This window comes from Propithecus coquereli, unplaced genomic scaffold (assembly GCF_000956105.1).
Source record: "Propithecus coquereli isolate 6110/MARCELLA unplaced genomic scaffold, Pcoq_1.0 Scaffold235, whole genome shotgun sequence".
Classification (NCBI taxonomy): domain Eukaryota; kingdom Metazoa; phylum Chordata; class Mammalia; order Primates; family Indriidae; genus Propithecus; species Propithecus coquereli.
The window spans coordinates 5,748,320-5,760,298 of record NW_012147897.1 but is presented as its reverse complement, the minus strand read 5'-3'; the positions used below and the strand labels follow the sequence as shown (position 1 = coordinate 5,760,298).

The 11,979-nt window shown below is 43.9% G+C and overlaps 2 protein-coding genes across 2 annotated transcripts in view; one reads left to right on the top strand and one right to left on the bottom strand.

The window, feature by feature from the left end:
• Positions 1 to 6,460: 6,460 nt before the first annotated feature.
• LOC105811427 (putative uncharacterized protein FLJ37770) lies at positions 6,461 to 7,090 on the bottom strand. The gene has a single exon (XM_012645622.1). It carries the CDS (start codon positions 7,088 to 7,090, stop codon positions 6,461 to 6,463), a length of 630 nt encoding a protein of 209 aa, XP_012501076.1.
• An 875-nt stretch (positions 7,091 to 7,965) lies between these two features.
• Positions 7,966 to 11,979, top strand: part of PRKRIR (protein-kinase, interferon-inducible double stranded RNA dependent inhibitor, repressor of (P58 repressor)) — an 88,481-nt gene continuing 84,467 nt past the window's right edge. Inside the window, 1 exon segment of the mRNA XM_012645577.1 lies at positions 7,966 to 8,160. Within this exon segment, the coding sequence (XP_012501031.1) occupies positions 8,072 to 8,160 (89 nt within the window). The 5' untranslated portion in view covers positions 7,966 to 8,071.

Sequence of the window (11,979 nt, the reverse complement as noted above, 5' to 3'; positions counted from 1 at the left end):
ATAGTCATACTGCAATTTATTTAACCAATTTTCTACTGTTGGACTTTAAGATTGTTAAACATTAATTTTGCCCACATTTTAGACTATTTCTTTAGGACAGATTCCCAGAAGTGGAATTAGAGGATCAGAGGATATAAACATTTTTAAAGCTCCTGATAGATACTGCCAAATTGCTTTTCAGAAAGCTGTTGCCAATTTATACTTCCAACACTGCCAGTGTGTTTTTCTACCAATATAGATCTGTCTAAAGGATAATAAAATTTAAGTGAAACATACAGTTTTCAAATTATTAATGTAGTTGGAGAGGGATTCAAGACCACAGCACAAAGGTATGTAGCAAAGGTCATACCTATTTCCAGGTATGCAGTTAACAGTGAGTTAGTGTGAGCACATGGAACAGAAAATGTACAAGAGTGAAAAGTAATGTAATTAGATTTCAGACCATCAAATCCAAAGCCTGTGTCTATTTTGTCTACTGCTGTATCCCAGCACACAGCACAGTGCCTGGCACATACAGCCACTCAATAAATATATATATTTTTTGAGTGAATTAACACAGAATATTCTTTCAGATGCAATCTTTCAGCTGCTGTAGGGTTTAGTCACTCCTGGATTCATGGGAAACATGACTGGCTGGATCAGATACTCTTGTAAAGGTCTATTCAATCCTGAGATTCTATTACAATTCTGGAAAATCAGTTTAAATAAAGGTGACACATTAAAATTCTCTCTAGGAGAAAAACAAATATAGTCCCCTAAGAGGAAATACCTCGGCATCAGTTACAAGATGCAAATATATATATATATTAATATATATTAATATATATATATATTTGCAAATTTGCAAAAAAATATACTTCAGTGAGTTGTGTCATCTCCATAAGTGTTCACTTTAATAGGTGGTAACACAAACTTGTTCAAATGCTGTCCACGGTCAAGGCAGTTTTAGAACTACCTTCAGTTCATTCTATTATTGCAAGTTGCAGCTTGGCATCATGTTCAGTATTGTCAAAATTGCTTTTGAGATAATACATGGGAATAATATAGGTGGTAGTTTACATAATATCATTTTTAGTGAAAAATAGCACAAAATTCATTTTGTGAACCAGAATATAGTCAAGGGAAAATAGTCAATCATTCAGCTCTAGTTTACTCTTCTGGTCCCATAAAGCTTCTCTCCAATATTTCACAATTTCTATATAGTACGTTGTCAGACACTGCCAGATCAATGTGGCATTAACAATGTTATTGATAGAAAACAATCACCTGTCATTGTAATATATGTACTTTACATACACTAGACCAGGGATTGCCAAACTACGGCCCATGGGCAAAATCTGGCCCACCACCTGTTTTACTATGGTCTGCAAGCTAAGTATTGTTTTTATGGTTGAAAAAAATCAAAATATTATTTTGTAGAAATTATATGAAATTCAAATTCCAGTAGACATTTATAAAGTTTTATTAGAACACAGCCATGCTCATCTATTTCCATATTAGCTATGTCTGCTTTTGCACTAAAATGTTGAATAGTTGCGACAGAGACCATATGGCCCACAAAGCCTAAGACTTTACAGAAGTCTGCTGACCCCTGGGCTAGATCCAAGTGGGTCCTTGGAGGAACTGAAGTTCCCCACTACAGATTTTTTGTTTCTGGATATTAATACTGGGAGAAGGGTGGTACAACTGAGACAGAATTTGCAAGGCTCTGATAAAGCAGAGACTACAGAACATAAATACATGAGGGTTGCCCCACATAGGATACAAACACCAGGTAAAATCTGGGAGGGTTGATCCAACCGAAGCATTTGGAGAATGCAGGGTAACATACAATTCAGCAGCAAAGGTACCCACTTACTAATTGAGCGGCATCGGACGTAGGTGAGACCCAATCCCAAGGAGCCTAGTGAAACTTCGTGAAGATGTCTGAAAATAGCAGGCAAGCTGAGCAGTATATGTGATACAGTGACAGACAATTCCCCAATAGTACCCTACTCCTTTACTAGGTGTCCTCAAGTCATTTAGCACCCAAATTTATCCAAGCATCTCTAAAGGCAAGTCTGGACTTTGACTAAGAAATGGATCTAGAAGAAAGGTTCTGGAAAGTAGGCCCTGGCTAAATATTCTTCCCAAATAATGGGAACATTTCAATACTCAGAGTCAGGGGCAGAATTCAGAAGACTGTAGAACCATCCACATGTTTTTCTAAGTCAAAGATTTAGTGAATATTTTATTTTCTATTTTTGATCATTACCAGTGGGGCAGATGGAGCAAGGTGGGGTGCGGTCATGGAGGGGAGAATTAGATAAAATCAATGATAGCCAGGCATGATGGCACACACCTGTAGTCCCAGCTATTCGGAAGGCTAAGGCAGGAGGACGATTGCTTGAGCCCAGGAGTTCAGGGCTGCAGTGAGCTACGATTACTCTAGCATGGGCAACAGCAAGACCTCATTTCATTCATTCATAAATAAATAAAATATAATTGATATGATGATCTACCCTGGAAGGTGTCTATTCCTCCTGGACTTTCACCTGTGGCATAAAACATTCCATGTGGATTTTGAACCAGAATGGGGGTGAGGGTGAGGGTGGGGAGGAAGGTCAACATGAAAGCTGGAGATTCACTGACTGATCCTGGTAAGCTTGTGGATTATGGTCAAGGTTTGCAGAAGCCCACAGACAGCCAGGCTTGAGCTCCTGTGGTTAGGTAGAGTTTCTCCTGCGAGGGAAAATACAGCTGCTGGGAGATTGGGATTTGGATGTTACAGCTCTGAAAAAGTTTCATGACTCTGAGTATCAGAGGTAACCAATTGCTTCATTGAGGAACTGGTAACACTGGTTGCCTCTGAGCAGAAATGATAGCAGCTAAGGGTGGGAGGGAGCTCCTCCCACATGTCCCTTTTAAAAAAACAAAAACAAGAATACATCGTTCCCCTCATCGTGGGGATAGGAAGGCAACCTGGGGCCAGGGCTGGAGGAGACAACTTCCTTACTCAATAGCTAAAGTAGGGGGCTAGAAGAGGGATCCAAAAATCAGAGAAGAGTTGCAAGTTGAGTAGAAAACCATGACCCAAAGGGCAATTCAAGGATCAGCACGCCAAAGTTGCCAAAAGCAGCTACTGAAGGTATGTTCCAGGACCAGAAAACAAAACACCAGGGAAATAGAGGAGCGAGAGCAAACTGGTGAATAAATTGAGAGGTGTCTGAGAAGAGCCAATGACAAGAGCCTGGGGTGTGATGCATGGCTGGATCTGTGAGACTCTAGGACCAGGAGTTCAAGAGTCCTGGGCAGCAAGGTGCAAACCAGGGCAAAACTTGGATGAGCAATAAAATGGACTTGGTGGGTGGGCACATAAGGAGTGCCTTCTGTAAGTTCTTATACAGCAACTCTCCTGCTTGGAGAGTCTTCCAAATCTTGCTCTTAGCCTTGGGTTTAGTGATTCTGAGTAGCTATGTGTGAATGGTTTGTTCTGGATGAGTGTTAGGGCAATAATTTTACTTTCCAAAAAGCTGAGGCATCCTATAATCGTTGAATATTTTCTGGGAAGCTCTGCAAATGGGCAATGGGGTTTAGGTAGTAGTTCAACATGACTACCCAGGACGTGATCTAAGGTAATAAATTAAGTCCTTTACATTACAGTCACTTGGAAGAATTTTTTTTTTTTTTTTTTTTTTTAGACAGAGTCTCACTCTTTTGCCCGGGCTAGAGTGAGTGCCGTGGCGTCAGCCTAGCTCACAGCAACCTCAAACTCCTGGGCTCAAGCAATCCTTCTGCCTCAGCCTCCCAAGTAGCTGGGACTACAGGCATGCGCCACCATGCCCGGCTAATTTTTTCTATATATTTTTAGTTGTCCGGTTAGTTTCTTTCTATTTTTGGTAGAGATGGGGTCTCGCTCTTGCTCAGGCTGGTTTCGAACTCCTGAGCTCAAACAATCCACCCACCTCGGCTTCCCAGAGTGCTAGGATTACAGGCATGAGCAACTGCGCCCGGCCACTTGGAAGAATTTGAATTCACACTCCTGATTACTTGCTTCTGGTTGCCTTGTGTCTAAATCCTGTCTGGGCCAACACTGCTTCTGGTACCTTAGACTCCAGCATGGGTCTTAGTCCAGCATCATATTGGCAGGGTCACTCCAGCCCTATTCATGGACTGGAATAAAATCCAGAAATAAATACTCTTAGGACCTCTGTGTTATAATAGGTTGAAGACAATGCTTGTACGTATTGTTGTGGGATCCAGGCCTGGCCCAGGAACATATAAGTCCGCAACAATTACCACTGGGCCCAGAGAGGGTTATTAATATCAGGTTGAGCAACAAAGTTACAATAGCTAGTGGTGGGGACTTTGATCCTGAAGTGCAGTGTCCCTAGCAGCAAGTGCTTGTGGGCAACCCAGAGTCTCGTCTGATCTAGGAAGACTTAATGGTCCTGAAATGGAATGTCTAGAAATTGCTAAATAGGTAGATGGAAGTCTATATTCTGTTATTTGGTTTAAGAGTGCTCTTATACAATATCTCTTCTTTGTGGGACAATGTCTAGCTTTCGGGGTGCCTCAAAACTGACAGGTGTTAATCGGAAACTTGTAATTTTTCAAAGGGAGTAGAGTCAGTGAAAGAACAGAACTAAAACTATGTTGAATAATAAATGTTGGGCCTCTACTATTGACCAATATTGTTTGCTTCCTTACAAGTTAAACAAGAGGAGCTTTTATGCGTAAAAATCCTTGGGTAAAACAAAGACACTGGTCAAGGCTGTGAAATGCTGTTACCAAACCACTAGCCCCCTCCATCCTCGCTAAGCATTCTGAGATGTTTCCAGTCTGTTTGCTATTACTTGTAACCCACTTGGGAAAAGTCCCATTTCATAAATCCTGGCAGAGAGGCAGGAACAGAAGAGACACAGTTTGAACTTACAGAGATAGCTTTTGGGGGTCTGACTAGAAAATCAGATAATCAAATAAATCAATTATTATAAACCTATTCACAGACTCAGAGAAGCAATTTATAAGCTACTGGCATAGAGTTAGAGGCAGAGGAGAGGAAGCAAATTACCCCAAATTGTTCATCTTCTGCAAGACTATTACCTTTCCCTTTAGACTTTGTTACTTTAGCCAATAGTGTCATCATTTTCTACTGATGCAGGTTCAAAGCCTCATGCTGTTCCGTCTGCCTGGGAAACTTTCCCTAATTTCATAGCTCCTTGTCTAACCTTCCTCACAGAACCAGTTCAAGAATAACCTCATTTATGAAGCCCATCAGCACTTGGTGATCCTGTTTCATAACTTCACATTGTCAGCTGGGCATGGTGGCTAACACCTTCAATCCTAGCACTTTGGGAGGCCGAGGTGGGAAAACTGCTTGATGCCAGGAGTTCAAGACCTGCCTGATCAACAGAGACTCAATCTCTACAAAAAATAGAAAAATTAGCAAGGCATGATGGCACACACCTGTAGTCCCAAGCTACTCAGGAGGCTGAGGCAGGAGGATCCCCTGAGCACAGGATTTGAGGCTGCAGTGAGCTGTGATGATGCCACTGCACTCTAGTCTGAGTGATAGAGCAAGATCCTGACTCAAAAAAAAAAAGAAGAAAGAAAAAACCCCAAAAACCCCACAACCTCAAGTCAATGCCCAGCAGTGTTCTAAAAATAGCAAATTCTCAAAACACATTGACGATGTTGGCATTAGTTACTAAAAACAAGCTGCTGTGTGGGAATCAGCACGTAGACAGCAGACTCCCTTGATTCAGAGTCTAGAGAGTCACCTGGTCTTCTTCCCCACACATCACAGCCTAGGCCTGGATCCCCTGGTTTTTATTTTCTAGGACCAGATCCTCCTCTTCCAGCAGAGGGGATGATTGGAGGTCCAAAGCACAGGACTAAAATGAAACAAACCCAGCCCTTCTGTGAGGGATAGATCTGTGAGAAGATCAAGACTGGTAGCCAACCCCTGAGTTCTGAGGGGCTCCCACTGAGTTATCTGGGCCAGATCAGCCCTTAGGCCCAGCATAGCTCAGTATGTCAGCATGCCACTGCCTTCTGTCCCATACCTCAGACCCTGACTGCGCAGCAGGCTGAAACTGTAAGCCTTCTTTTGGGGTCCTCCAAGAATAGCATGTCTCCCTGGGCAGAGATACAGACACCAGGAGATCCTGTTCCCACTTCTCACTGGCAGAATGTTGAGAACAAAGGAACAGGACAGCCACAGCAAGCTACAGTCTGGGCAGTGAAGAGATCCAGACTTGTTAAGCAAAAGAAATCACAAACAAGCAAGTACCAGAAGTCAACAGCCATTCTCAAAGTCGTGGAGAAGAGCAAGGAATATGGTCCAGTAGTCCAGCAAAGAGTAACTAGGGCATTGACACCTAGGGAGAAGTGGTAAGGGCTGAAAATAGGTGAGCAGTAAAGGGTGGCTAGCAGTGAGGTAGCTTCCTAGTTCCCGTTCAGCTACCTCACTGTCATCTCACCACGGTGTGAACCAATCCTGAGCTACCCTGGTGGGAACGCTTGTTGAAGATGACGCCTGCAGAAGCTGGCTGGCAGAGTAGTGGATTCTGGGATGGGATACAGGCAGGGGCATTTCCCCACCAGCTTCGCCCTGTGGACTCCATGTTTCAGAACTTGTTACCTTTTTCCTCACACACAAACTATTTTTCCTAGTTTCCTTTGAAAGATCAGACTGGAAGTCAAGTTTTCCAGGTTTAGGCTCATCGTTCAAAATACCCGATACAACTTTTGCAGAAACTTTCCTCATGTTCAAGTTTTCTTTCAGAATGAGTCTAACAGTTTCTTTATCTAAATTTAATTCTTCAGCCATCATCCTCACCGTTAACTGCCTGTTTGAACAAACCAAGTCCTTGACCCTCTGGATGTTCTCATCCGTCCGGTGGGTGACTGGACGACCACTTCGGGCATCATCTCGAACATCTTCCCGCCCTTCTTTAAACCTTTTGTGCCAGTCAAAAACTCTGGCCCTTGACATGACTTCATCCCCATAAGCTTCCTTTAAAAGATGGTGGGTCTCACTTGCAGACTTGTTCAATTTCACGCAAAATTTGATACTAATCCTTTGTTCTAAATAGCGGTCACTCATTTTGGCACTGAACAACACAGGAAGGTTAACAGGCCACGACTGTCTGGGGGAAGACAGAGAGACAAATCTCTATAGGGTTGTAGGCATAATCACGTCGCCATTCTTGCTCTTCTAGAAGCCTCGCCAGGAAAGAGTAATTGCTTTTCTGAGTTTTCGCCCCTCAGCTTCCAGTCGAGGCTGGGGAGACCCGTTCTGGGACGCTAAGAGGGAAAAATTAAATCTACAACCCACGTCTGTGTTCAACCAGTGCACGCAGATCTGCCCGGAGTTTGCAAATCAGTCACCAAGGTCATCTCGATTTCGTAGCCCTCAAGAGTCTATGACGGTTTCTGCAACAAAGGCCTAAGTGGTGGCAACTTAAGCAAGCAAGGAGAGATGCATCGGTGATGTAACGTGCAAGCTCGCCCCAAATGTGCAGAAACCCGCGCACGCCGAACCTACCGGAGTAACCTGGGGCTCGCCTGCTCTAGAGTCCCGGGGACAGGCCCGCATGCGCAATTCCCTCTCCTCCCGGGTTAGGCTTTGCGCAGTCGCACTGCGGCAGCCCGCGCCAAGCCCCGCCTCTGCCTCGCCACACCCCGGCAAGCGCGCTTCCTTGCGCGTGCTCGCCTGAGGAGAAGGCGGCGGAAAAGAGGGGCGGGGGAGGAAAGCTGAGGGAAGAGAGGGCACCCCCGGGCGCCGGAGTGCATTGTGGGAAGGAGGCGGCAGCGTCCCGGGCGGGCGGGAGGTGCACCAGCGGCGGCGGCGGCGGTAAATCCTCCCGGCCGCTTACAGCACTGTGGAGCCGAGTCTTCAGCCCGGCCTCGGACCGCGGCACCCTTCCTGCCCCTCGCGGCTTCTCTGCCGCCCGCCCCTCCCCCGCGCGCCGGCCCTGCCGAGCCGGCCGGCCGGCCTGGCTCCCCTCCCCGGCCCCGACGGGCGGGCGGACTGCCCTGAGGAGGCGGGGAGGGGAGGGCTGGGCCGGCCGGCGGGCGGGCAACGATGCCGAACTTCTGCGCTGCCCCCAACTGCACACGGAAGAGCACGCAGTCCGACCTGGCCTTTTTCAGGTTCCCGCGGGATCCGGCCAGGTAAGCGGCGGGCGCCGAGCTGGCAGTCCGGGCCCACCTCTGCGGTGAGCGCTGCCAACCCGCGCCCCCCGGCAGGCTCCGGGGCTGAGAGAGGCGCAGGGGGTACAGCGCACTGTCGTAGACCCCAGCCTCGGACCCAGGTGGGGAGAGAGCCGCGAGCCGTGGGCGGGCGGCGGGCGTCCGGGGGCCTCGGAGCACGTGCGCTAGCAGGGACTCGGCGCGGAGGGCACCACCTGAAATACGAGGCTACTGGGGTGGCGCGCGGAAGCGGGGTGAAGTGGTTTGTCGCCATGGCTAACTTGCTGTGTTACCTCGGGCAATTCGCCTTCCTCTTTGGGCTTTAGTTCCTTAGCTGTCAAAAGAGAGACTAGGACTCTATGGTTGTGGTCACTAGAGACCGCCCACCTTTGATCTCAAGTCAAGTCGCAAATACTCTCTCCTCCGGCCTTGTCATTGCACGGTTCAGGGCTCAATTTCTGGCTCTGATCCTTTACTCATTATCTCCCTTGGTTATAGTGGAGATAGCAGAGGATACGCGTGAGTGCGTGGGAATTGGTATTGAAACCTCTTCCTTGAGGTAATATAGACGTTCTATTTAGGGAGTGATAGCGTAGGGACAGTATTTGAAAGGCTGAGGATGTTTCGTAGGCCTCTCTGGTTCATTCATTTAAAATCAAGGCCTACTATGTGCCTAGCACTAATGTTAGGGGCTGAGAATTCAGAGGTAAGCGAGACAGTGTCACTGCTTGCAGAAAGCTCACAGTCTGTTAGGGGGACAGATACAACAGGCGATTATAATGTAGCATGCAATTTATTTATTAGTTCAACAAACACTTTTTGAGGGCCTACTGTGTGCTAGACATTGTTCTGAGCAGTGGGGTTTACAGATGAACAAACAAACCAGAGTCCTTGGCTCTCATGATTATATTCTAGTGGGGGGAAATAGACAAGTAAAATATATATAGTGTGTCATGGTGATAAATACTATGGAGAAAAAGAAAGCAAAGTTACAGGGTAGGGGAAAAAGTAGTAGCAGGGGAGGCACAATTTGCTATTTTAAATAGAGTGATCAGAGAAGGCGTGACTAACATGAATTTGAGCGAAGACCAAAGTAGGTGAGTGGGCCAGCCATGAAGCTATCTTGGGGAAGCACATTCCAGAAACAGTAAATGCAAAGGCAGGGCAGCCAGGGACTGCTAGATTTGCTTTACGGAAAGAGCAAGAGGGAAAAGATGAGACCAGAAAGGTGTATGTATGGTAGGAGCAAATTGTGTGGGACATTATAGGCCAGGGAAAGCACTATGGCATTTATTCTGAGTGAAATCAGAAATTATTGAAGATTTTAGAGCAGAGGGACTTAAAGTTTAATGGGATCATTGGCTGCTTGTTAAATAGATTGAAGGGAAGCGAAGGTAAAAGCAGAAAGACCAGTTGGAAGCTATGCAGTATTCCAGATTAGAAGAGGAGAGGGTGGTAAATTGTTGCATTTGAGATATGATTTGAAGGTGAAGCCAACAGGATTTGCTAATGGTTTGGATGTAAATTGTAGGACAAAAAGGGAGTAAAGGATGACTCCATGATTTTTAACCTGCGCATTTACTGAGATAGGGAAGACTGGGAAAAGCAGGTTTTGTGGGGGAATATTAAAAGTTTGGTTTGGGACATGTGACGTTTTAGAGGCCTAAAAAGAATAGATGTCTTTCTTCATACCATACACAGAAATGGACTCAAAATGGTCTATGTTTATTTAGATCAATGGCCTAAATATAAGAGCTAAAACCATCAAACTTTTAGAAGAAAACATAGGGGCAAATTTAGATATGAGACCAACAGCATATATAATAAAAAAAAAGATAAATTGGACCTCATTAAAATTAAACTTTGTGTATCAAAGTACATTACCAAGAAAGGGAAAAGAATGGAAGAAAATATTTGCAAATACTGCAATCGAAAAGGGTCTAGTATCCAGGGTATATAAAGAACTTTTACAATTCAACAACAAAAAGACAGCCCAATTAAAAAATGGACAAAGGACTTGAATATATTTTCTTCAAAGAGTTATAGATGGCTAACAAACACATGAAAAGATGCTTAGCATCACTAGTTAGTTATTAGGGAACTTCAAATCAAAACATATATCAAAACACAATGAGTGGCAATTAGACATAAAATTACCATATGACCCAGTACTTCCATTCCTAGGTATATATCCAAAAGAATTTCAAACTGGTACTCAAAAAACCCAAATGTACACACGTGTTCATAGTAGCACTATTCACAATAGTCAAAAGGTGGAAAAAACCCATGTCTATCAATGCATGAATAAAATGTAATCAATATATTCAGCCTTAAAAAGGAATGAAGTACCAATACATACTATAACATGGGTGAATCCCAAAGAACATGCGAAGTGAAAGAAGGCAGATATAAGAGATCATATATTGTATGATTCCATTTATATGAAATATCCAGAATAAGTAAGTCCATAGACACAGAAAACATTGGTGGTTGCCAGAGTCTGGGGGAAAAGGGAAAATGGGGAGCAACTAATTACAGGGTTTCCTTTTGAGGTGATGAAAATATTTTGGAACTAGATAGCGGTGATGATTGCACAACACTGTGAATGTACTAATTGCCACTTTTTTATTTTAAAGTGGTTAGTTTTATGTTATGTGAATTTCACCTAAAAAAAAAAAAAATGTCTTGAATAGGTCGTAGGATATACAAGTCTGAAATTCAGAGACTTCCAGACTGGTGGTTGTAAATACAGGTGTTCTCAGTTTTAGAGGGTATTTAAAGCCATGGTACTGGGTAAGGTTACTTAAGGAGTGAGCAAGATAAGGAGAGAGTAGGTCTGAGGCATTCCCAGTATTTCAAGTTCAGGGAGATGAGGAGAAACTAGCTCAGGAGAATGAGAAATAGCTGTTGGGTTTCATAGGCGCAGCTAAGAGGAGCATCTTAATCTGACCTAGCCTTATCCCAATATTAAAGGGCCCTTATCTGAGAAAAACATAGACATGCAATTTTGCATTCCACCATAAAGGTGTTTATGGACCCTTTACGGGCCCTGTGCATTCCTGACAGGTGAGCATCTGTAAGACATGTAATGTAATAATGGTTCTCTGCTTCGTGAGGGGACACCTGAGGACTCTGGATAACTTTGGCTGTTGTTTCTTCCTTGTATTGAGTGGAAATCTGCCTCCTGTAATTTATGCTTTGGAGGCCCTAGTTTTGTCCTCAGAATCACAGTAAGTCTGTGCTTTTTTCTGTGTTAGAACCCTTTGAATATTTCAAGACCAAATCATGAACTTAATTCTTTTTTTAAAGATCTTTATTGAGATATAATTCACATACCATGTATGAATAATTCACCCACTTAAAGCATACAATTCAAGGGTTTTTGGTGTATTGTTTTGAAAATTTTGGTAAAACATATAACAAAATTTGCCATTTTAACCATTTTTAAGTGTATAATTCAGTGGCAGTAATTACATTTACAATGTTGGGCAGCCATCTCCACTATTTCCAAAGCTTTTTCATTATCCCAAACAAAAACTCTAACCATTAAGCAATAACTTAACAATTCCCCTGCCCTTCAGCCTCTGATAACCTCTAATCCACTTTCAGTCCTTATAAATTTGCCCATTCTAGGTACCTCATATAAGTGGAATCATAAAAGTATTTGTCCTTTTATGTCTGGCATATTTTTCTTAACATAATGTGTTCAAGGTCTTTTTATCCAAACCAAATCTCATGATTTTAAGTTCTACTGTGTTTGACACTTTACTTTTCACTGTTCTCAGAGTTAGTTATAACAGA

Coding starts and splice junctions, on each gene's coding strand:
- LOC105811427 (XM_012645622.1), bottom strand. CDS start 7,090: ATGAGTGACCGCTATTTAGAACAAAGGATTAGTATCAAATTTTGCGTG.